Below are 25,594 nucleotides of genomic sequence, written 5' to 3'. Positions count from 1 at the left end.
GTACATAGCTATGTATGAATATATACAAATTAAACTAAAACGCCAACATTTTGTAATAGAGATAAAAATAGTTGAAATACATTTAAATGACAAATCATTAAGGTAGGCACAAATGGAAACATGCTTGGTTCGTTCTAATAGTAATGATGATACGTCTGATCCTCTATGAACCAGATTTTTAAATGTTTTTTAAACATATTAAAGGCGGTTGTATCTCTGATGCTGCTGGGGACATAATTCCACTCCTGTGCAACTGTAACTGAAAAGGCACCCTGTCCAAAGGTACTTTTCTGAAGTGGGACAAAAAAGTCTTCTTGATTTAAGATTTTTTAGATATTTGAACTAGAAACAAGACAAAAACTGTAAGAAATGTTGTTGTTTTTTGTTTGCAGTATATACTTAATTTTGTCCTAGTATTTCTAAAAACATGTATGAAGATCAATGGCTGCTTTTTGCCAACATTCTTTAAAATATCTTCTTTTGTGTTCAAGTTTGTGTTCAAAATGTTTAAAACCGAGACTAAATGGTGAGGACATACACATTTTAGGGTGCTGTCCCTTTAAAATAACTGGCTTTCTTGTTAGTAAAGTAAGCTATTATATGAGTAATCAATTAACACTTATACGACTACCAACTATGACTGAATTATAGTCGTCATTCAGTAGGAATTATAATTAATCATTGTTAAAACACTTAAACCAGGTTCCCTGAAGTAACATGCAACATTTTTAATGCATTGCCCAATGTATCTGCACTTAACACAGGACTTTAATGTTATTTCTATTACAAGCTCAACAAAGCTACATTTGACACTCTTAATAGTAAAGCTAATTCTGTCAAACCATTTCACTTTAAAACACTATATATATTTAAAATACTGCAAAATCACTTTAGTTATTCCCAGAATGTTCAGGTTTAAATGAGAACCATATAGGAAAAATATACTAAAGTAGTTTGTAGTAATTACTATAGTGTTTTTGAACCAAACTATATAAAAAATGTATTATAGTATTCTCAACACTTTGTTAATGAAAGCTACATCATACTGTATATTAACTGCATAAAGTCAATTGATCAACTCTAATAAATACTGTAGTATGCTTTAGTTTTAATACATGTGGTGTATAATATACTCTAAGCAGTTTTGGATAACTTGTTGTGTTACCATAGAATCATTTAAGTCATTTGCTATAGTGGTTCAAAAACACTATTGTAATTCCTATAAATCTCTAAAGTATGTCTTTTTCTTGTGGAAACGTGCTGTGTTTTCTGGGTCAAGTGTGTATGTATGCCTTGTCCTATCTTTTCAGCACTCTTCAAGTGTTTGAGTTCCACCCCATAACTGTAGTTTTTAGATCTGCTGTGCTGATTTGTATATTGTAGAATTTATTGCTGTATTTTTGGGGAGATTTTAAATAAATGACTTGTATTTATTTACAATTACTTTTATTTAATAATTAATTTATGTGTTTGTTTGTCCTGACGATCATATTCGCCAATCACTGACAAGATTCTTGAGCGTGTGAACAGGGAGTTGCCAATCAGAGACGCCCAAGACACCATCGCGCTAAAGATGGTTGTTCATCGCGTGGTCACTCGGTCCTTTCGGAGATAAATAAACGAAAGCGTAGTATTTTTGTTACAAGTCTTCAAGTTTTGTTAGTGTGATATTTGCGATGTTGAAGAGCTAACGTTACTTGATGGTTTAAGGCGCGTGACCGGACAATTTAACGTTAAAACGAATTAAACGTAAACGTTACACTATGACACCTAAGTTGACATTTTTTTGTACCAAATATAACGTTAAACAGGACCAGAAAGACTGAATTTTGAGGTAAAGTTGGTTTGTCTTGAACAATAACAACTTGTTAAACGGTCTCTCTATATTATTTACCTTAGTACTTTGAATATACGGTACAATAAGTGGTAATTTTGCTCTCGTTTTCTCCCAGTGTTGCGGTGTTTTGGCGTCCCCACACGGCCCGTCTCAAACTTCAGCTCTGCTCATGACACTGATGTTTCTTTGACAACCGATGTTTATTTAGACGAGAAACTGGAGGAGATAAAAGACTTAAACCGCGATTCAATCTGGTAAGTACAATCCTGTGTTGTTTACTATATGTTTTGTTGGTGGTGGTGCTTTGTATTTTTGTTTTTAACATTTTAGCAACATTTGAGTTCTTGTCATTTTAATGGGGAGACCATGTTATGCACGGGGGACTTAACATTTTGAATAAGCCAGCACAAACGCTTCTGGTGAACATTTATACATTAAGCCATTGACATCCATAGTAGGAACAAAAAAATACTATGGAAGTCAATTGCTGTCCCCTCCTCCCTCAGCATTCTTCATAATATCTTATTTTGTGTTCAGTTGAAAGGGATATAGAACAAGTGGAGGATGAGTAAATGATGACAGAATTTTCATTTTTGAGTGAACCATCCCTCACTGTAAAAATACTGAGTTTCACATAATAGTTTTTACAAATGTTAGTGGCTTAAAATCAAATAGGTTGTCCCAAAAACAACTTAAGAATTGTGTTATTTCAACCCATTTTAAATAAGTAGTTCGAACAAGCAGCAAAAGTCATTTTTGAGTGCTTTTGAGTTTTCTGCTTCTCTCTGTAGGAACTTCCATGTGTGGAATGAGTCCTGGATGACCCGGCCGGATCTGCCTGCAGGTTTTGGAGGTTGGCAGGTTGTTGATGCGACTCCTCAGGAAACCAGTCAGGGTGTTTTCCGCTGCGGACCCACATCTGTAGCTGCTGTGCGCAGTGGACAGGTCTACCTCAAATACGACACACCCTTCGTTTTTGCTGAAGTATGACTTTCTTTTCTGTGATTTAATATATAATCAATCACAAAGTGTTTAATCATGTAAAATAGTTGATGACAATTTCTTTCGGTTGCATGCAATTTCGCTACATACACTGCAAATTCATGTAGTTTTTGGCTTGTTTCTAGTCCAAACATCTTAAAATTATTAATGAATAAATAAATTATGCTTTATTTTAGAAATAATATGTGATTTTTGCCTTAATATAAACAAAATAATCTGACAGCGAGGTAAGTAAAATATTCTTGTTTTCAGCTTTTTTTTTGCTTACCCCATTGACAGATTAAAAATATAACCTAATTCTGACTTCTTTTTTCTAAAAACAAAACATTATTTTTTAATCATCTAAAATCTACAAATGTCTTTATTTATTGTAAAAGCATTTTCCGTTGGATAACTATGCTTGTGTTTTAAGTACTCCTGAGGTAAACACATCTATATTATTAAATAATTAATTAATCAATTGATCAATAAATAGACAGAGCTGCCAAAACAGCTCTAAAAGGAAGAATGAAGGAGTGCAAAATTCCACCTTTAGATTTAAAGCCACTAATAAAAGGCTGTATTCTTAACACACGGCAAACCGAGTGGGATCAGTGTTAAGAAAATAAACCTTTTTGAAATCCATCCAGTAGTAGGAAGGCATCAAACTATTCTTTTGACTCAAAACATGAGACATAAGATGTCGTATTGAACACACAAGGCTGGACATTTACTAAAAAGTCCCCCAAAATGCCAATATTGCAACAGAAACCAGCGTTAAACATATACTTTAGGAATTCCCTATTTTTTTAATGTTGTCAATCTGGAGAGACTTAAAAAATCTAAAGTAAACCTTAAAAAAAAACTTATATAATATTATTAATATTATTTATATATTTTATGATACATAAATAAACAATCATATATATGAACAAAACAAAACAAAACACTAGACATGAGTGCATAAGTTTTTAATCCTTTACGTAACTAAGGTACTGGAATGAAGGCATGTTGGTGGTAAATGTTTGTCTGTGTGTTGTAGGTGAACAGTGATAAAGTGTTCTGGCAGCGGCAGAGTAACGGCTCCTTCACAGTGATTAAAGTGGATGAAAATGCTGTCGGACACTGCATCAGCACCAAAGCTGTGGGCTCAGATCAGCGAGTGGACATCACACACCTCTACAAACACCCAGAAGGTCAGAACAATAAGCAAATGATCAAACCTTTACCGTACGTTCACACCGAAAGTGGCGAGAGCGTCCAAGGTCGCTCTGGCCGCCCTGGCGACAACACTGTCTGCCTTCAGCTCCGGCAGCGAGAGCATCAAAACTCGCTACATTGCTCTCGTATTTAAAGGGGCCGTTGCAGCATATCAGTTACATTCCTGCATAAAATATGCTTCTAGGGTGAAAATGTTGCGCACTTCTTATCAAATTCATTTAACAATGTAAGATCAAGTTGCGTGTGGCTTTGCTCTATTTATCCAATATGTGTCCATATGTCTGAAATATCCTGAAGCAGCAGTACTGTTTTGTACTGTCACGTCGCATGAGATTCCCGCTTTTTTAAGATAAATTTATATAACATTAATGAACATCAGTAACTCGCCAGTAAGTTATTTAATGCATGTTCCTGTAAAAAAATATCGTAAATAATTGGAAATCCGCCGACGCAATCATCAAACCCTTGGGAACAACTGTGGTCGGAACCAAAGTTCACAGGTCTGTGTTCTCTAAATTCCTATTAAGCAGTGGATGTCTTCATTCTGATTGCTTGCCGCCGAACCGCGTCATAGCTCTTACCATAAAGTTTACTTGATTTCCACTATGCTCGACGCCCACGCCAGAGAAGATGCGGCGCGCTGCTCCTCGCCGCCGGCTCTCATTGAAAGTGAACGACTTCCAGCTACTTTGATGCTCTCAACGCTTTCGGTGTGAACGTACGGTTATGTTAGAATTTATTTATTGCTTTTTTATTTGCAATATGTTAACAGTTATTTACAAAATGTGGTAAAAAGCTCTATTATTAGTTATTAGGGATGTAACGGTATCAGAATTTCACGGTACGGTAATACCTCGGTATGAATAGCACGGTACGGTGTTTATTGAATCATTTACAGGAAAAACATAACTAATGAAAATACTCGACAAAAGTGCCAAAAGTGTCAATGACATACAAATTAGCCATCTATCTGTAAGCTTTGAAACAGAAACTTCAATTTTTCATTTTTAATAACAAAAAATTATTAAACCATGTAAAAAAATAAAGTTTCAATTTAGTATTGTTGAAAACTCATCACATTCAACATTTAATCACTCACTCACTCACTTAGATAGAGATGGTTTTTTAAGGAAAATTATCATATAACTATAATCTGGCAAAAGCTGGTATCTCTGGGCATTTACAATGTCCCCTGCAACAGAAAAAAAACCTCTCATTTGGGACTGAGGTTTCTGGGACAGAGATATGACTTGGCCCAGGTTGACATCAGTGGGTAACGTTGTGCATTGTCTTTCCACCACTTGAGACGACACCACTTCAGACTTTACAGACCTGAAACTTGCCTATAGCACTTATTCGTTGTTGCTCTTAGTTGTGTAAATTGCTTCCTTGTCCTCATTTGTAAGTCGCTTTGGATAAAAGCGTCTGCTAAATGACTAAATGTAAATGTAAATGTAAGCCATAAGTGAGATAGAGGTCTCTTTGTGGTACAAGTCAATGTCTGTACCAATCTGAACAGTGTGCTGTGTTTCTGCAGTCCCCATGACTGTTATTAGTCGTATTCCCCGACTTATGTTTCACCACAGTCTGGCAGTGCCTGCATACTGTTTTTGTCTTTGTCTGTCACCTTTTCTCCTTTTCGTATCTTTTTAGAAAGAAACCGAAATGCTTCCACACATCCGATTTAAAACCCGCTTTAGGTTCGATCATTTCCAGCTCTTTTTCATCCCCGCTACTAGCAACACACTCCATTTCCACATTACTGGATCTGTTGTGACAACAGACCGCAAAGGATGATGGCCACGCCTGGGCTGATGGGAATTGTAGTTTCCGCTACCTCCCGTTCGCTTCATTCGCCTAAGCAAATTTTCTCAGAAGACCTATAGTTTTATCGAGTCATGCGACTACGGTAATATTGAAAAAAATTGCTACAAATTTACAATACTGTTACATCCCTATTAGTTATTATTTTGGTGCTGAAGTCTGCTTGAAATCAAAAATTTACTGCTTCATTTATAAATGTGCAACAAATTCCAATCTGCGCCAGATACAAATACACATGAGATTTTGTCGCAGCATTGTAAATGAGCATTTTCTGTCAGGCTCCTCTGATTAGGTTCAGAAGTTTCATTTATTATTGAAAGGGTTATTATCTAGTAAATAAAATAGTTTTTATTTTATTTTTTTTAAATGTCACTTTAGACATTTCTTTGGTTTTTAACAAGGTAAATTTACGTTTGCGTCAACACCAGCTAAATCCACTTCTACTTTTTTTTTTTTTTTTGCAAAAACCTCTAAATCCACCTATTGGGACAAGACAGTGTAATTGTTTGAAAATCACTAAAGATGCAATTAGAGTTTATTTTACCAAACATAAAACACATACACAAACCACCTGAAATTAATAATACATAAATCTGTCAAGTGGCGATTCATTCCGCTGTGATAAACCAGGGAAAAAGCAGAAGGAAAATGAATGAATGAAATCTGTCAAGTGCATTAATCAATAACATTAAAACTGACATTAATTCAATCTTAACAATCTCTTCTCATTTCTGATATTTGGGATTCAGATTTAATGTAAGTAGAGCCGTGTAAACATTGTAAATATTGTAAACCAAGCTTGTTACTTTTAATTAATGTAGAGTAAAAACTTTGTGAAACATCAATATCTGTGCAGTCCATTAATAGAAAAAGCTTATCAGACGTTTAGGTAATATGAAGTAATATAAATAATGTAGAGTTTTATTTATTATAGATTATGTTTATCTTTTATAAAATTGCTCACATTAGCAAATCAAACACAAGGTAGGCCTACTGGGCTAAAAGGGGGATGTCTCTGAGGCACTTTTAAAAGCTGTCATTCATTCATTCTCACCATACTTAAGGTCCTGGATCTCTTTTTCATCTCTGTTTTATTTTCATAAATATAAACAAGAGATTATTTATATTATTTTATATAAAGAATATTATTTTTTTTAATTATTGTTTCTATTATTATTTATTATTATTATTATTATTTAAAAACACAGAAACAATATATTTTTTGTCTTTTTGTCCTCGGTTGATTTCATGCCTGATGCATACAGTTGAAGTTAAAATTTATCGCCTTTTTCTAAAATAAAAACAGTTTTTCATTTTTGTAAAAAGATTTTAAGATCAATATTATTAGCCTCTAAGCTAAATTTTTTTCTGTTTGCCTACAGAACAAACCATTGTGATTTAATGACTTTTTAAACATTGTAAATGACTTCCTCACAATTCTGTTCTTCATGTCTCTGTCTGCATCTTCATAATGGCGAGTAACATTGCGCTCATAAATCATTACTAAATTACTATTAAGTCTTACAGTAAATAATTGATATTGTAACAACATTGAATAAACGATAGAGCATAATATAGAACGGTAGACTTTTATTTTGTCTATATATATATCATCATATCACCTAGCTCTTGTGTGAACACAAATTAAGTGTGTGCTGTGTCTCCTTCATCAGGCTCTTCAGAGGAGCGCAGCGCAGTGGAAGCAGCCTGTAGTTTCGGCTCCAAGCGCTCCATCTACTTGCCCAGAAGCAGCAGCAACAGTAGTAACAGCAGCAGCAACAGTAGTAGTAGCAGTAGCAGCAGCAGCAGCAGTAGTAGTAGTGGAAGTAGTAATGCAGCAGGAGCAGACGTGACAGTGGATGTGGTGATGGAGGACAGTGGAGCGTGTTTGGGTCAGGACGCCGTGTTGTTCATCGTGCTGAAGAACAGGAGCAGCTCTGCTCGGACTGTGGATCTCCAGAGCCGTGTGGAGGCCGTGGACTACACTGAACACCACAAAGCCTTCCTGAGGAAAGACCAGACCAGAGCTCAACTCAAACCTCACGAGAGTGAGTGGAAAACACAGTCTCCAGCTATGTTTTTAAAAGAGATATTTCGCCTCAATCACATTTCTGCCATCATTTACTCATGCTTCAATTGTTTGAAATTGCTATATTTTTTAATTTTCTTATTACGTTTTTATTTTGATACCATATTTTAAATTTGCTGTACACTTCAGGTTAGTTTTAATTTGTTTCATTTAATGGTCGTTAGTCTTAGATATGTTTTTATTAGTGCTGGGCAAAGAATAATTGCATCAAAAAAGGTTGTATTGACATAATATATGTGTGCATTATATACAGATGAATTCAAAAAAAAATTTTTTTTTCAAATATTTGCCAGATGATTTTTAACAGAGCAAGAAATTGTTCACAGTATTTCCTATAATATTTTTTCTTCTGGAGAAAGTCTTCTTTGTTTTATTTTGGCTAGAATAAAAGCAGTTTTTCAAACTTTTAAAGTCAATATTTAAGCAATATTTTTTAATGGCTGTTACCGCTGTTATACAATAATTTGCCTAATTAACCTAGTTAAGCCTTTAAATGTCACTTTTTAAGCTGAATTGTTGTCTTGAAAAATATCTAGTAAAATATAATGTACTGTCATCATGAAAAAGTTATTAGAAATTATTTTAAACTATTGTGCTTAGAAATGTGTTAATACAGGGGTAGGTGGCTAAAAATTCAGAAAGGCTAATAATTCTGATTTATATCTGTAATTTATATTACATATTTAAATGTATCTAAATATATATCTAAATATAAATTTATGCAAATGAATGAATGCATGCATGTTTATATTGATATATGCAAAATAAATATAAGCAGTACACACACATACACAAAAACACATTGTCAAAACTAATTTTTTATTTTGGATGCGATTAATCGTAATTTACTTTTTCCCAGCACTTTTTTTTTTTATTTTTTGGTGAACACATTTCTATTTATTTATTTTTTCTAGTTTATCAGTTAACCGAACAGGTTTTGTGTCGACCTAAGTTTAGCATTTAATAAAAAAAAATATTGTTTGAACAAACACTGAATGGGAATCTATACAACTGCAATGAATAAAAGTAAAAATTCTGAAGAATTCATACAAATTTCTTCAGACATGTAAACATGCTTATTTTTTTGCAAATGAAGAAAATATAGAAGATGGGTAGTTTTATGTTTATATAGAAATTATGTTTGTATTTAATAATGCTTGTTTCAGTTATCGAAAATATTTTCTTACCAATAGTTTGACTTAAATAGTTTGGCTTGACTTGTTCCAAACCTGTTTTGTAAACTAAGTAAATATTGTGCAAATTATAAATAAATATTTAAATGGAAGATTATTTATTTAAATATCCACTAATAGATTTCTGCCACAAACATCTAAACGCTATATATAAAATATATACAATTCTTTAACAAAACATTAGAACAGAAGGAATTTAATATTTGGGGATTAAAAAATAATAATTTCAAAAATATTGTGAACTAATTTTTTATGGTCAAATCCCTCTGTAAAAACCTTTAGAATAGAGGCGGTTTGGTGTCTGTATGAGCTGCTTAAATGTAGATTACTGACTCGTTACAAGAGAAAAAAAATTATTATAAAAAAACAGCCTTTAAAAAATATGTATTGTTATCAATATCCATTGTGACATGATAAACTAATTTCTTTTGGATGTTTTCTTTTTATTAGACAAAAAAAGTGTGTAGAACTTTTATTCTAATGTCTTGTTGACCTAAGAGTGCATAAATAACACTGAAGGGAGTCATATAGTGTTGTACACTTGTAAATCTAGACCAAACCAAATAAAGAGAGACACTGCAAGCAAAAACTCTTTTAATGCACACAACGACATCTCTAAAACTAAATAATATTCAAATAAGTATTTCAAAAGTGTATAAATAAAACTGGATGTAATTCAGTAACTGGATATTTTGTGCTGAAGTTGTAATGCTGATGTGTGTGTGTGTGTGTGTGTGTGTGTGTGTAGTTCAGTCTCTGGAGTGGATCCTGCAGTATGAGGAGTACAAGGAGGAGCTGGAGGGTCAGACGTCACTGCTTCTCTCTCTGTCTGGACGCATCACTGAAACCAAGCAAACTCTGGTCAAACACTTCACCTTCAGACTGCGCACACCAGACCTCGTCCTCACTGTGAGTCCACCGCAGACAGCGGTTTAAATATGTCTTTATTGCTTAAAGTCTGCATGAAAGGGAAGTTGCTGAGATACTTCCAACTGAACATTGAGTCGAGAGCAGGGCTTTACTTTTGCACATCATTTCCTCTCAGTAAACTAATGGTAAAACACAGTCACATCACAGGATTAGATTGTTTATGAATGATATATTTTAATATTATTTATACAATGATGATAATCATGCTATTTTACATTTGATTATTCAGTTTCTGTATTTAAATACTCTTTAAGTTACTCTCCCCAGCAAACCTTTTTATTTTAACACTGTCATTTTTATTATAGTTTATGCAGATGCATAGAAAGACTTCCCACCCAGTCGATCTAAATGACTGAAATCTTTTCAAATAGAGCTATTCAATTCATCTGGTGAAATGACATTCATATCGTAGCAAAACAATGTCAAATTATTCCCATGTCGTGTAGCCCTAAATCACAGGTGTCAAATCCAGTTCCTGGAGGGCTGCAGCTCTGCAAGGTTTAGCTTTAACCCTAATTAAAAACACATGATCAAACTAATTGAGCCCTTCAGGCTTGTTTGAAACCTACAGGTAAAGCTGCGGTCAAATTAGAGTTTGAGCATGCCATATTCTGTCGTGCGGCGCTGCAAAAAGGAGCCCGATTGAACAAGCTTATTAGACATTTAAAAAGCGAGCGATTGCTCCATGTTTTCAAATTTCTGTCCAGAAAGGTCATGATTTGATCCTCGATTGGTCTCACGCAGTCAAGTGATGCGATTTGTCAGGTCAGGGCTTATCAAGCTTGAACTTTGCACCGCAGCAACCTGCGAAACTTCACGCATAACCCTGCATTTCCGGTCTGATGCGTGCACATGAATGAAAGTCTATGGGAGGAAAAGCCCAGTGTGATCGCAGCTTTAGTGTGTTCAATTAGGGTTGAACCTAAACTGTACAGAGCTGTGGTCCTCCAGAAACTGGATTTGACAACTGTGCGATTAAACTGACCTTTTGTTTGCTTAATGTTGAGGGTGCTTTACGTGCCATTTGTAGGCTACACTGCTTATTCCATTTGAGAACTTGTGTCATCTTGATTTATTAATACATCAAATAAAAAAGGAAAAAATCAGCTTTTTTCAAAAATGAAAAACATGAGATTTGTATTTTTCTTGTTTGGGGTGAACTGTGCTCTTAATGTGTGGTCTGCAATGCTCTCTCTCAGCCTGTAGGTGATGCTGTGGTGGGCCAAGAGCTGAAAGTCAAACTCAAGTTCCAGAATCCACTGGTCTCTGTGCTGAGAAACGTCATCTTCCGGATGGAGGGACTGGGACTGCAGCACGTCAAAACCATCCACTATGGGTAAGAGTAGGGCTGGACAATGCATCCAAAAATTTTATTGCGATAATAGACATGAACAATGGACCCTTTTCACAATCCTGTTATGATGCGTTTAATGGTCATCAGCATCTTAAATCCTTGGATGTTTTTAATATTTAGATTTTTTTTAAATGTATGAACATTTCTATGTATTGACAAAAGACTAATTCTAATGCAGCACCTGAGACAGGAAAGTGAATTTAACATTATTCTCTCTTCTGTCTGCTGTTTTTAGTCTTGCACACTTGTTTCCTTTTTCTGAAAGTCTTGATAACACCATCGTGGAGTTTGTCTTTTATTATTTGAGTAAATAAGATTGTAAAAAAAAAATTTGTCAGTTGTACTCGCCCATTCACTGCGTACTAAGTTTACCCAGCTGTGACGACTTTCCCTACTGAGAAACCTGGAATTGCGAAAAGGGTCTATATACATTTCATGTTTTAAAAATGGCTTCTGCTTTTTAAAAATATATTTAAATAGTTTCTTTTCCTCTTATCAGTGATATCACAGGTGGAGCAACGGTTCGTCTGACAGAGATATTTGTCCCCAAACGCTCAGGCCCACAGAAGCTTCTAGCAACTCTGGACTGTCCTCAACTCACTCAGGTTCATGGAGTCGCAAATATCCTGGTTAAACACCGCTGAAGATGAACATGCTCTTCCTCTAGTGGCTGAGTTTTGTTTTTGTTTTTTTACAAATTTGAATGCGATCTGATTTTGGAGGTGCTAAACGAAATATAATTTTTTTTTGTGAGTGTGAAAAGTTTACCATCACAGATTGATGATGCTATTGTACTGTTTTGTTGGAATAAATGTTATTAAACCAGTTTGTTCACTGAATATTGCACTGTTTCTTACAAAAGAAGTTGTTAAAAGGAACCAGTTGCAAAGCATTTCAACACAGGGCTCGAAATTGCGACCGTTTTGCAAATGCAGGTGAAATTTTATCTATGCGACCTCAAATTTTATTTAAGAGCATTTGTGCAAGTGCATAAAATAGTTGTTTTCACATGCGTGGAATTAGGAGGCATTCACACATTAGGCATCGTTGTACCTAAAAACACCAAACCCAGCACTCAGGAATGGTTTAAAACAGTTGACATGTCAACTTGCTGCAGTAAACAAAGCCAGCAATGCTTGTCCTGCCTTCAAGCTCTTCTTATTGGTCCACTGCGCTAGAACAGACCTGAATGGATTGGTTCATATCAGCTGTCAATAATAAGTCTGGATCAGAGAGAATGAAAACAACACTGACAGATTTAGTTTCAGAAACCACCTAAGGTTACAAATAATCACACATCTGATTAGTGATCATGTAATGAATGTCAATCCAGCATTTACACTTTTCAAAGAGGGGATAAAAGACTTCCAGTGTTTATAGTGAGCTATGAAAATGACTAAAGCATTCATCGTAACGCTACCTAAATCACAACATTAAGCACAAGATTTTCAAACGTTATTCAATTGTCAGGATGCTGTCAGTCATACGATTCTAAAGAGCATGCATTTACTGAGATGAAGCTAATATTACAGCTCATGAAAAAAAAAAACTATAGCTGTTAAGATTACAAATGCAAATAATAAGCTATATGTCAATATCATCTGTGCAATATCAGACAGCAAGTGAGAACAGCAGTTATTATTGTTAGTTCAGTTCGTTCATGTCAAACAGTGTGTGCAAGGCCAGTGACCGCATGCAGATTTTTGTTTGTTAGTTGTGATTAGAGTGTTTATATATAATCTGTTAATATAAAATGTGTAGTAACTGTGCTCATCATTTTTGGTGGGTGCGCCTGAATTTTAAGTTATAAGCAGCGGTGCTACCAAGAAAAAAGGTTAATTTCGAGCCCTGCAACAGGTTAAATTGAAACAAAATAAATCCAAGGAGCACAAGTGAAACACTCTAAACACAAATAAAGACACTTTTAACAACACAGACGTTTTGCAGATTAACACATTTGTTGCTGTAGAAATTGAAGTTCTTACTTTAGGATAAATACTGTAACAAATTCCCTGACTTGCACAGAGAAGCTGAATTTCCATGATCCCTAATGAGGGAAAAAACAATACAGCGCTGCTTTGCATAATAGTAAAATTGTTTTAGCATGAAGTTAGTTTCAACATAATAATCCTCTGCAGACTTCAGAAAAATCTGGTCACACTTTAAATTAAGGTAGCATTAATTATTGTATGAACAAGACTAAGAGAGCATTTATTAATCAGCGTTCAACATTTATGAATACATTGAATGCTCTATAAATTAACAATGTGCAACTGTATTTTCATAGACAAACAACAATAATTGTATTGTTCATGTTAGTAAATGCAAAAAATAACTAATGCAACCTTAATGTAAAGTGTTACCACAAATCTGAGAATCCTACTGTTTTTGTGTGGTTGTGAATTTCTCCCTCCCACATCTGATAGCTCCATAGTAGCTTTTCATCTACTTTTAACACCCAGTTTTTGTTGTGGTCAATCTGAAAACAACACTCACGAAATGACAACAAATGTTTTTGTTACTTTACACTTTGTACAGGGTTTCTGCAGATAACAATGTCAAATTTAAGACCTTTTTAAGACCATTAAGTATTAAATTTAAGACATATCACAAAATCAAAAACATGCATACACAAAGAAAACAGGCAAAATAACAAAATTTTTGGTAAAATAAATGTATTCAATTTGAACAGTAAGACAGATTAGATGCACCACTGAACAGTAAAGTTAACCTAAGTTAACAGACAGTTAACTAGTAAAAACAAAAATCTCTGGAAACATACTGTACCTTCTAATATTCCATGACCTGTGGGAACTCTATACTTCACTCTTCAAGATGAATTACAAGGAAACGTGTTGTATCTACAAGAACAAGAGCATTGAGAAGGGCATGATCAGCACAATCACCTTCATTATGATGCAAAATCATGCTGAAAGTGAAAGCCTCAATCTTGTCATGACATTATGGCCTGTATAACAAGCATAACCTTTTGAGTCCTAGATGAGCGTGTCAAGCTGAATATCACCTCACAGTGTGTTTCAACTTACATCTCAATAAAAGTGTACTGAGCAATGCAACATGCCAAGATTTAATCCTTGTCCATTAAATTAAAAAGTACAAATTTATATGATGCTAAATTAATGTAAAAAAAATCAACTTTTTTTGAGATTGACAAATACATCATATCTGCATATAAAGCAAATATTTTGGTTCACAAATGACACAATCAACATGAACTCATTCTGATAAAAGAATAAAAAATAGATGTTTAAAGAAAAGAAATATTGCTTCATTGAAAACTACTTTTCGTTAAACAAGACAAAAACTCTGATTGTAGTGACATTTTTGCTCTGAGCCACTATCTTGGTAAGGATCATGCTTATTTTACGCATCAAGTCAATTAATGCAAATACAGATGAGGGCTGCTCGATTGAGAGAAAATTCATATTTACGATTATTTTAGTCATAATTGTAATCACAATTATTCAAAACGATTATTATTCGCCTTTGTGAATTTTAATATATATATATATATATATATATATTTTTTTTTTTTTCCCCAAATGATGTTTATAAGAGGAGTTTTTCACAGTATTTCCTATAATATTTTTTCTTCAGGAGAAAGGCTTTTTTGTTTTATTTTGGCCAGAATAAAAGCATTTTTATTTTGAAACCTATTTTAATAGCTCAATATTATTAGCCCCTTTAGGAATCTATATTTTTGATTGTCTGCGGAAGAAACTACTGTTATGTAATGACTGGCCTAATTACCCAAATCAAGCCTTTGAATGTCACTTTATGCTGAATACTAGTATCTTGAAGAATATCTAGTAAAATATAATGTACTGTAATCATAGCAAAGACAAAATAAATGAGTTATTAAATCTTGTTTAAACTCTGCTTTAAGCATCTTCACTGTAAGAAAAAAACTTCAGCTAGAAAGGTCCTTCAGTCAAGAGCAGTAAAGGATTTGCTCCTTTTGTTTTTTGATTAATGATAAAAACAGTCAGCAGCAGGAATACCGCACGCTGTCACTTTAAGAATAGTGCGGCTCTGATATGGTTTCTCTTTCACATCATGTCTTTTGATTCTCAACTTGTTTATTACACAAATGAGGGTTAGTGAATAATCACTAAACACTGCGCTCTGACACAAATGTGCATGTATTTGACCATTGACGCGCTCACATTAAGATGGCGTTAGATGTGTGTGTGCTCTGCTCGTCTCCGAGGCTAAGCGCGGCGCGCACACACACAGAGCATGTGCTCTTTCACGGTTTTAAAAATAAGAATGATGTGCATCCCGTACGGAAAAGTTACATTACAGTACATGCTTTCAGTCATTTTCACGTGCAACTGAGCCTTGCAGAGCAACAAATGTGTACAACTGGAAAGGGGGCGGTATATGATGCAATAATCGTTTATCTCGATTAATGGGATCTCATAATTGTTAGAAGCCAAAATCGAAATCGGATTTTTAAATAATTACACAGACCTAATACAGACTGTCTTTTTAAATATTTGTGAAGATTGAACACAAATGTGGAAGTTATTATGATTCTGACCCTCATCACTACACCTCCAGAACACACATCAGCCATCCAGAGGGAAACTGAACTGGACCCCGGCTTACAGTCACCCACCAATCGAAGCTTCACCACTGAACTCCACTAAAGAGTGAGAGATATTTGGGCAGGAATTGACCATGGAAAAAGTGACTGAGCAGAGCAAGAGCAAGAGCATCACCCCAACCTGATACGGAGGGTCACATGGTGTGGGAGAACAGCTCATTACTATCCAGACAGAGACCCGGTGGAAAATGACCAGTCCATCACCTGCTGAGAGTGTTCTGAGAGGTTTATTTTAGCTTATTTTGATTTGTTCTTATAATATATTCTATCTATTATTAGTTCAAAATTAATATACTACTATATTGAGGTTAAGATACTGTAGTTTTATATTCACACATTCAGACTTTCCCCTTAATAATATAATTTAGGAAAAGCAATCTTTGCAGATTAGAAATATTGAAATCACATTAGCAGCCAATGACAATCAAAGTACAACATTGTTCACGGTCAATTAAATAGTGCTGATGTTGCTTTAAAGTCATACTTAGATTTGTTTTCCCACCCAATAATTAAATTAGCATGGAAAACTATGAAGGAACCATTAAATGAACGAATGCGTGAATATCAAACCAACTTTACCTCAATCATTCTGTTGCACTAAGGCTGCACATATATCATTTCAGCATCGATATCTCAATGTGCGCATATGCAAAAGACACATTGAAGAATGTGCAATGTTGAGTTGGGATTATAATTAACTAAAAATCACAGTTCAGTACACATGATTAGAAACCATTATTTATCAGCGTGAATTTTTTATTCGGATGTGTTTAAGGCCTGTGACTGTAAGAATTAAAGCAAATTTAAACCATTTGGGAACAAGAAATTACAAAGTTTGCCGCTTTACCAAAGATTAACTGAGCTTAATTATTTATCAAACGAAGACTATACAGCATTATTTTAGATTTGATCATTGAATTTATTTTACCAAAAACCATAAAGTACTGTTTAATTCATTTTTTTTCTGTGCTTAAATTTTTTATTTACATTTTTTATATAAATTTTTGAAATATTTTATGCAGATGCACTCACCTACAAAATCATCCCAATCAATGTAGAATTATTACTTTTTCCCAAACAGTTATTTAAGTCATATTGTGAAGTTAATAATATGAATATTCTAATATTCTGTAGCATAATATTACATATTATATATATATATATATATATATATAATTGGCTTGATATTCCAACAATGATGCAATAATCGTTTATCTCGATTAATGGGATCTCATAATTGTTAGAAGCCAAAATCAAAACCGGAGTTTCGAGTAATTGCACAATCCTAATACAGACTGTCTTTTTAAATATTTGTGAAGATTGAACACAAATGTGGAAGTTATTATGATTCTGACCCTCATCACTACACCTCCAGAACACGCATCAGCCATCCAGAGGGAAACTGAACTGGAGCCCGGCTTACAGTCACCCACCAATCGAAGCTTCACCACTGAACTCCACTAAAGAGTGAGAGATATTTGGGCAGGAATTGACCATGGAAAAAGTGACTGAGCAGAGCAAGAGCAAGAGCATCACCCCAACCTGATACGGAGGGTCACATGGTGTGGGAGAACAGCTCATTACTATCCAGACAGAGACCCGGTGGAAAATGACCAGTCCATCACCTGCTGAGAGTGTTCTGAGAGGTTTATTTTAGCTTATTTTGATTTGTTCTTATAATATATTCTATCTATTATTGCTGTTATTAGTTCAAAATTAATATACTACTATATTGAGGTTAAGATACCTTTTACATGAAGTTTTACATTCTTATATATATATATATATATATATATATATATATTAGTTATAATATGTTGCATCATAATATCCTCCTTGTATTCATTTTTTGTAAAGTCTTTATGTATGTTACATGTGTTAGCATGGGTGATGAGTTAACACGACTCCTAAGGCACAGGTACACGTGTCTACACCTATGAAAAAACATGGTTTGAGCAACTGATGAAGCATGGTTTTGTCATTCAGAGCTGTTCTATCAGCGGGAGAGTTTGTAGAAACACGTTATCGCGAGTACATGTAACAAAAAAAAAACGTAAACAGGTTACATCGATGGAACATCGATCAACATGAGTCCACAACCACAGCACAGCATATTTTGACTGATAAAGATATTAAAACAGACCTCTTTATGTATAGTTAGATAAGGTGATTGATGCGTGAGCTGAACCTTTTGACTATACGAGTTCGAATCCCGTTGATGACATGTAAATTTTAATTTTTTTTTAGGTTAATTTTGGTTATATACTGTTCTGCTACACATATATTAAAATCAATAATGCTCACAATGACACTGACACCAAGTAATAACAATCTTTATTTGATATGGGCATGTTTTGTTGCACTGAAAAAGTGACTAATCTGCCAATCAGCAAACGTGAATAGCTTACATCTGGAAAAAGACACCAGTTAACACTGTCACCAGTTAAACCGTAACAAAGGCATAAGAGTACAGTTTGTACCTTTGACAAATGAACAATGGTTAATTTTATTGAATTGTTTATAAAACAGAAGACTCTACAGTATTATTTTACATTTTATTGTTCAATTAATGTATACCTGAATACAGTTTGACTGCTCGGAAAACAATAAAACACTTTATTAAATAAGAAAATAAATTTTTTTATTGAATTTATATATGGTTGTAAGTTGTTTATTATATTTTATGCACTCTCTTACAGAATCATTAAATCAATCTGAATGATACATTTTTTTTTTCAAATAGTCTAACTCAGTGGTTCTCAAACTGTGGTAAGTGTACCACTAGAGGTACGCGGAGGAACATGTCATATATTTACATGCAAAATATATTTAAAAATGTATCACATATTATTTATATATACAATATGATGACTATTTTTATGAGGTCCAAGCAACATTTCCAGGTTTTGATGAATAGGCTACTACATGTTAATACTTTACATTTGGAGTTTTAGTCTTTTTTTTTTTTTTTTACTTTTTTAGAACAGTAGTCTACCATTTTATTAGCACATTTTAATTAAAACGTGGACATTTAATTTTTTTTTACATATAAGCACAGTACAGTGTTATTGTTCAAACTATAATGTTTAAAGTGGCTGACAATAATAAAAATTCTTAATAATAATAATTAATCTGCCTGGTTTTTGAACTGTGCAGTGCTGTAGCTGCTTAATTAGGCCTACTACGCTACTTTATTTAAATACTGTTCAATATGGTGGTACTTGGAGAGACAATTCTTTTCTGAGGTGGTACTTTATGAAAAAAGTTTAATATATATTTAAAATATATATGAATACAATTTCACTTCGATTAGATCAGTTAAACCAGCGGTTCTCAAACTTTTTTCAATTTTTGTGATATATATATATATATATATATATATATATATATATATATATATATATATATATATATATATATATATATATAATATAGCAGATTAAAAGAATATTGCAATGTTATATTTTTGCCATTTCGTGCTGCTGCCCTAGTGAGAATGTTTGAAAATGTTTGCAGGCATTTAAGTTATTGGAATCTCCGGAGGAAGGTTTTGGATTGGGGTAAAGTTGGTTTAATTTAGTAAATTTGGTAAAATAAAATATCTCAAACACCGTAATCATTCTTAAAGGTTAAGTTAATGTTCAAACAGTAACATTACACGGTAACTCAAGTGAAACCAATGACCCCTTTAAAGCTTTGAACGTTCACAAATCCAGACTCGTAATAATCTGTACATTCACTTTTCAGTTTTTCATCATTAATAACACAAACCTCACTTCACAAATCTATTAATTTGCTGTCTAGAAGCTGTTACAGCGTTAAAATCCAACTCATTATCGACGTTTTAATTTAGTTTTATACTGTTACGTTGTATGGTTTGTGTCGTATGGAGACGATACTAATTGTACTTAACTCTTATTTCATACACTCAATGCTTTGTTCATTAAATTTTATTACTTTGTTTGGACAGCACACTTACTGTTTTCGTCGAAGGATGTTTCTTTATCTTTAATCCTTGTTTGGGTCTAGGTTGATATGAGGTGGCGTGGAGAACAGATGAACATGTCCTCCATCTCCGCGGTCACTGGCAAACGGTTTAAAGAGAGTCGCAGTGGATATTTATACCTCCCACTTCAGTCGGCTGATACCAACTCAAAGCAACCGGGGGAGCACCGATGTAGTAAAGCTTATTCTTTAAATATTTTATTCACCCAGATTATTTATAATTACTTATTTATATTTGTTTTTGTAGTTAATTAAACATATGTTTTTAAATCTTTATTTATTTAGTTGTAAATATTTATTTGTATAAAATGTTTGTTAGTATGTTTCTCCCGTATGTCGCGTGAATTAGTAGTTGGGTTCAGCCTGCTTGAATGTGTTTCTGTTTATGTCTAGTAAGGGTGTCTTTATTTGTCGATTACTCAGACTTAGCGCTGTCAGAAAAATAAATAACAAATAAATAGTCAACTCTTCTCATCCTAACATCAAAAACCGATGCATTCATAAAAAAATATAAACATAAAAATATTTGGGTAATTTTCACAGTTGACACCCCTGAATCGCCATTCACCGAAATTAACCGAAGTAATCAAGTGATTTTTAAATCATTTTTAAATGTCAATACTCATTTTATAATGTGTAGGCCCATATAAAATTGCAAAATCAATAAACAACTATGTTATTAAAAAGTTTATGGCAAATGAGTAATTTAATTATGAGTTTAATTTATTTATTTAATTATAATACTGTTCTCAGGCGACGTAGTGGCGCAGTAGGTAGTGCTGTCGCCTCACAGCAAGAAGGTCGCTGGTTTGATCCTCGGCTCAGTTGGCGTTTCTGTGTGGAGTTTGCATGTTCTCCCTGCATTAGCGTGGGTTTCCTCCGGGTGCTCCGGTTTCCCCCACAGTCCAAAGACATGCGGTACAGGTGAATTGGGTAGGCTAAATTGTCCAAAATTCTGGGATGTTTTCCAGAGATGGGTTGCGGCTGGAAGGGCATCTGCTGCGTAAAAACTTGCTGGATAACTTGGCGGTTCATTCCACTGTGGCGACCCTGGATTAATAAAGGGACTAAGCCAACAAGAAAATTAATGAATGCATGAATTATGATTATTATAATAGTATTATTATTATTGCTGTTATTATGATTATTATGATCACTATTATTATTTTATTATTATTATTATTATTATATTATTATTATTATTATTATTATTATTATTATTATTATTATTATTATATTATATTACTATTATTATTATTATCTTATTATTATATTACTATTATTATTATTATCTTATTATTATATTACTATTATTATTATTATCATCATCATTATCATTGTTAGTAGTACTAGTAGTAATCTGTAAAACAAAAACAACTTACAATTGTAAGGCAATTGGCTGAAGAGCTTTTAAGTTGATGCAACTTAAATTGAGTCAAGTGCAGTACACAAAAGTCCATCAACACCATTCTCATACACACCTCTGCAAATGTTTCAGTTTAGCAAATAAACACTTGAACACACACGGATGATTACGTGTTTGAAGCAGTCACATTTATTGGCCTCTTCTATGCACATTTACTAAGCAGCCGGACGAGACGGCGAAACGGTTGTAGAGACATTTTTTACAATGGGACTTTCCACAAAGTTTACTAAAAAATAAATACAAGACTCAAAAGTGTTGCACAGATCAAAAATATACAAAGGCTTATAATTAATGTAAACTTTGAAAACATTGTACATAAGAAACACCCTGGAAACGATTGTTTTAAAAGGTATCGTATTTACAGATTTGTACAAAATAAGAAATAAAATCACTGTAGTTGCTTGAAGACTTCAGTTTGGTACCAGAAGAGACATCACATAACTGTGTGTGTGTGTGTGTGTGTGTTTAATACAGCAAGTGTTTGTTCGACTCTGAAATCCTTTGGTACACAAATCTTTGCATGTTACCATTTACCAAGCATGATTAATCAAAACCGATTTTAAGTTAAAGGTCCCGTAAAGTGTATTTTTTAACTCAATGTTTGTCGTAATCTGAACTAAAACATGAAGAGAGGGCGGGGCATAACGTAGCTCCTCCCCTTTAAAAAACTGCCAATAGTGCTCTGTTTTATCATAGCTCTGCCAGTGAGAGTGGTTGAGCTTAAGCGCATCCAATGAAAAGCTAACGAGAAGCGTCTTGAAGGGGGCGGGGCTTATCAGACAATCGAGAGCATTTGATTGGTCGAAATATTTAATGAGAAACTGAAGTATGATGCCAGTCAAATTGATGATCCATTTAAGCGGAAGTGACAAACCACAAACTTTGGATGTTTATATCTTCTAAACGTGAATTTTGTCTCGGTTTTGGAGCGCGCTAGCTTATAGATATCCTTAAAACTAACATACTGTTCTTAACATTTAAAAAAAATGCATCTTAATTTCACGGGACCTTTAACTACTCCTGTTTAAATAGCCTTAGGTACAGCAACAGACAATCTGAAAAGCTTCACAAACATACTAAATCAGTGCAAATTTTACAATGTTGGAAAGGTAGCTTAAAAATCTTAATAGATCTTTAAAGTCTTTGCCACCTTTTAGATTTGCAACAGATTATAATCATATTCTTCCCTCTTTGAATAGCATCTCTACCTAAAGCTAGTTAGCAGGTAGCTTCTAGTAAACACTGTAGAAAAAAAATATGTTAATTAGTTTCTGTATTTTAAGACTCACGGGTGATTTTCGTTTATTTGCAGTTGTGAATTGCATTATGGGATGTTGATCTCTGCTCTGTCGACTTTTAATGTTGAGAAATCCACTCTACGGTTCAACAAAGTGACTTTTATTGACATTTTAGTAGATTGAAATATTATAATGTTCAGTGGTGTAAAGTAACAAGTATACAAGAATACTTAAATGACTGTAATTGAGTAGTTTTTCTCAAGAATTGTAATATACTAAGTAGTTTAATGACTTTTACTTTCCCTTGAGTACATTTTTAGAGCAGTATCTGTAATTTTACTCCACTGCTTTCCTTCAACCTGCAGTCTCTATACACTAAAAGATGTTGGGTTATTTATTTACACAAATAGTTGAGTTAAAATAATTTATGCTTTGTTGGGTAATTTTAAACCTTTATTGGGTTATTTATTAATAACTCAGTTAGGTTAAATGTTTGGTGCTTTGTTGGGTTATTTTTAGCCTTTGTTGGGTTATTTATGTAATGTAATGTGTATTTGTATAGCACATTTACTGTGTATGGCGCTTCACAATCATGAGTGGGGTCTCTCCACACCACCAACAATCTGCAGCATCCACCTGGATGATGCGACGGCAGACACAGGACAACGACGCCAGTGCGCTCACCACACACCAGCTATTGGTGGAGTGAAGAGACAGTAATAGAGCCAATTCGGTGGACGGGGATGATTGGGAGGCCATGATCGTAAGGGCCGATTAAGGGACTTAATAACTCAACCAGTTGGGCTAAAAATCTTAAATTTCAACAGTCAACTGATTTAACTGACAAAGGACAGATGTATTAATATGCGTGCGTAATGTTGTTTTTGCCTTATGTAGTTTATTTTAGCTCTAACACTATATATATATATATATATATATATATATATATATATATATATATATATATATATATATATATATATATATATATATATTTACATATTATTAAAATTACCACTTCGTGTCGTGTTTTTATCATCCGTTTAAGCAGCACTCTTAACTTGATGATACAAATGTGTGCTTAATAGCCAATCTATATATGAATACTACTGGTTTCTCTACCTCAGTGTTCATTTCCACAGTTTTTTTTGAGGAAATGATGCACATTTTTTGAGAGATTAGTGGTTAAGCCACTTTTTGTCAAAATAATCCAACAAATTAGTTATTTTTGTAACCCAAATTGTTGGGTTAACCTTAACAACTCAATGGATTGGGTTAAAATAACACAATAGCAGGTCGGTGCCAAAATGACCCATCAATGGGTTACCCGTTGGGTTATTATTAACCCAACAGTTTTAAGTGAGAACTTTATTTTTTCTTGTCTATGGGCGTTAGAAAACGTCCAACCTAAAATCAACCAAATATCAACGTCTAATGATGTTACAACTTGATGTTGTGTTGACGTTACCACTATGACGTCTATTAGATTTTGGTTGCCGTACCTGACGAATAAATGCCAGTATTTGACGTCAATATGACGTTGATTTAAGATGTTGGCTCGACTTTGGATTTAGGTCACTTTCTAACGCAACCTAAAATCAACTAAATATCAATGTAATTTGACATTGTTATTGGACATAAAATAATTGCTAAATGCTAAATAAATGTCCTTAAATGCTGGATAAACAATGAATTTAGATCACCTGACCTCACAACTTAATCTAATCTAATATTAATGTCTGATGTTGTGTGCCTGCTGGGCAATAACTGAATGCTCTACAGAATGTTACGTTTACACACACATGCACAAATGACATGTAAATGCATCAGCTTTTAAAAGCGAATGATTCACTACTAACTACTCTTGAGTACATGTGAAAGGTCTACTCTTTACTCATACTTTGAGTGATATTTACAACTGTTTCTTTATTCTGTTTGCACTGCATTTTTATTCAAATAATGCTACTTTTACTTGAGTATGACTTTTCACTACTCTTTCCACCAATGATAATGTTTAAGAAATAATATAAAGTGTGTAAAACAACAGAAAATGTACTGGCAGTGTATTTCAAAGTTTTTGTAGCGTAATATACAACACCAACCCAGACAATAAATCACTTTAAACTATTAGAATTGTTCATAAAAGTCACTTTTTTTTAACCTTTTCAACATTAAATGTTGTTGGAGGAAAGATCAAGATCATATAATGCAATTCAAAAGCATAAAAATATGAAGAAAAATACTAAATTGCTAATTTACATACACTTTTTTTTACAGTGTTGCTTAAATACTTGGTCTTATAAATGATCCAAAGACCGAATCTCGCACCAAGCAAGGTAAAGTTGCAAAAAACACCGGAAGGTCAATGGCACAAAGGAGAGAAAAGCCAGACACACCACTGGACACCATTGGGTTTCAAGGGATCATTCACATGGTAGCTTATGCCAGTATTATTATTTATAAGTGGTTTTATATTCAGCATTAAGTTCTGTCGTTCAAAACCAGTGTTTTCTCAATAAAGCTTGACCTCTGAAACATAAATATATCTGCAGGCATAAAGTTCATAAAATCCATCCAGCGAGACACTAAAAATCCTTCTGCTTTAGTACCAAAAATGAAACTACGGTGCGTGAGGTGAAACTGATTTAAATAAAAAAACGATCATCAAAACTGTAGTGCAAGTCCATCTGTGTTATTAAACCTAGTCTTTACTTTGATCTGCATCCTTATTTATGTCCTTCTACTTCAGACTTGCTCTGTCTCTCAGTCTGACGTGACTCTACACCTCTTCTTTGGATATTTTATTGTCTGTGCTACTTTTACCAGCCTTGAGAAAAGAGTTTCTGTTTCCCATCAGTGTTAAAGG

The 25,594-nt window shown here is 33.8% G+C and overlaps 1 protein-coding gene and 1 long non-coding RNA gene across 4 annotated transcripts in view; one reads left to right on the top strand and one right to left on the bottom strand.

Annotated features, from left to right (window-relative positions):
* Window positions 1–12,268, top strand: part of tgm1l5 (transglutaminase 1 like 5) — a 26,946-nt gene extending 14,678 nt beyond the window's left edge. Inside the window, exons 1-8 of one of the 2 annotated variants that reach the window (XM_073939409.1) lie at window positions 1,544–1,834; window positions 1,953–2,091; window positions 2,629–2,821; window positions 3,861–4,014; window positions 7,537–7,911; window positions 9,894–10,054; window positions 11,275–11,411; window positions 11,929–12,268. In XM_073939409.1, the coding sequence (XP_073795510.1) occupies window positions 2,657–2,821; window positions 3,861–4,014; window positions 7,537–7,911; window positions 9,894–10,054; window positions 11,275–11,411; window positions 11,929–12,073 (1,137 nt within the window). In that variant the 5' untranslated portion in view covers window positions 1,544–1,834; window positions 1,953–2,091; window positions 2,629–2,656 and the 3' untranslated portion in view covers window positions 12,074–12,268. Of the gene's footprint in view, window positions 1–1,543; window positions 1,835–1,952; window positions 2,092–2,628; window positions 2,822–3,860; window positions 4,015–7,536; window positions 7,912–9,893; window positions 10,055–11,274; window positions 11,412–11,928 lie in introns of those variants that run through there. The other variant, XM_068216812.2, reaches the window with a different exon arrangement.
* LOC141380560 (uncharacterized) lies at window positions 7,434–20,153 on the bottom strand. Of its 2 annotated transcripts, none has more exons than XR_012398766.1 (3): window positions 20,039–20,153; window positions 14,217–14,290; window positions 7,434–7,868 (listed from the first exon to the last, which is right to left on the bottom strand). It is a non-coding gene; the product is annotated as an uncharacterized lncRNA (long non-coding RNA). The 2 variants fall into 2 exon arrangements; XR_012398765.1 differs by lacking the exon at window positions 7,434–7,868 and adding an exon at window positions 8,888–9,986.
* Window positions 20,154–25,594: the final 5,441 nt, after the last annotated feature.

The sequence above is a fragment of the Danio rerio genome, chromosome 23, assembly GCF_049306965.1.
Source record: "Danio rerio strain Tuebingen ecotype United States chromosome 23, GRCz12tu, whole genome shotgun sequence".
Classification (NCBI taxonomy): Eukaryota; Metazoa; Chordata; class Actinopteri; order Cypriniformes; family Danionidae; genus Danio; species Danio rerio.
Note: the sequence above shows the minus strand (reverse complement) of the source record. Positions and strands in the feature narration are given on the sequence as shown.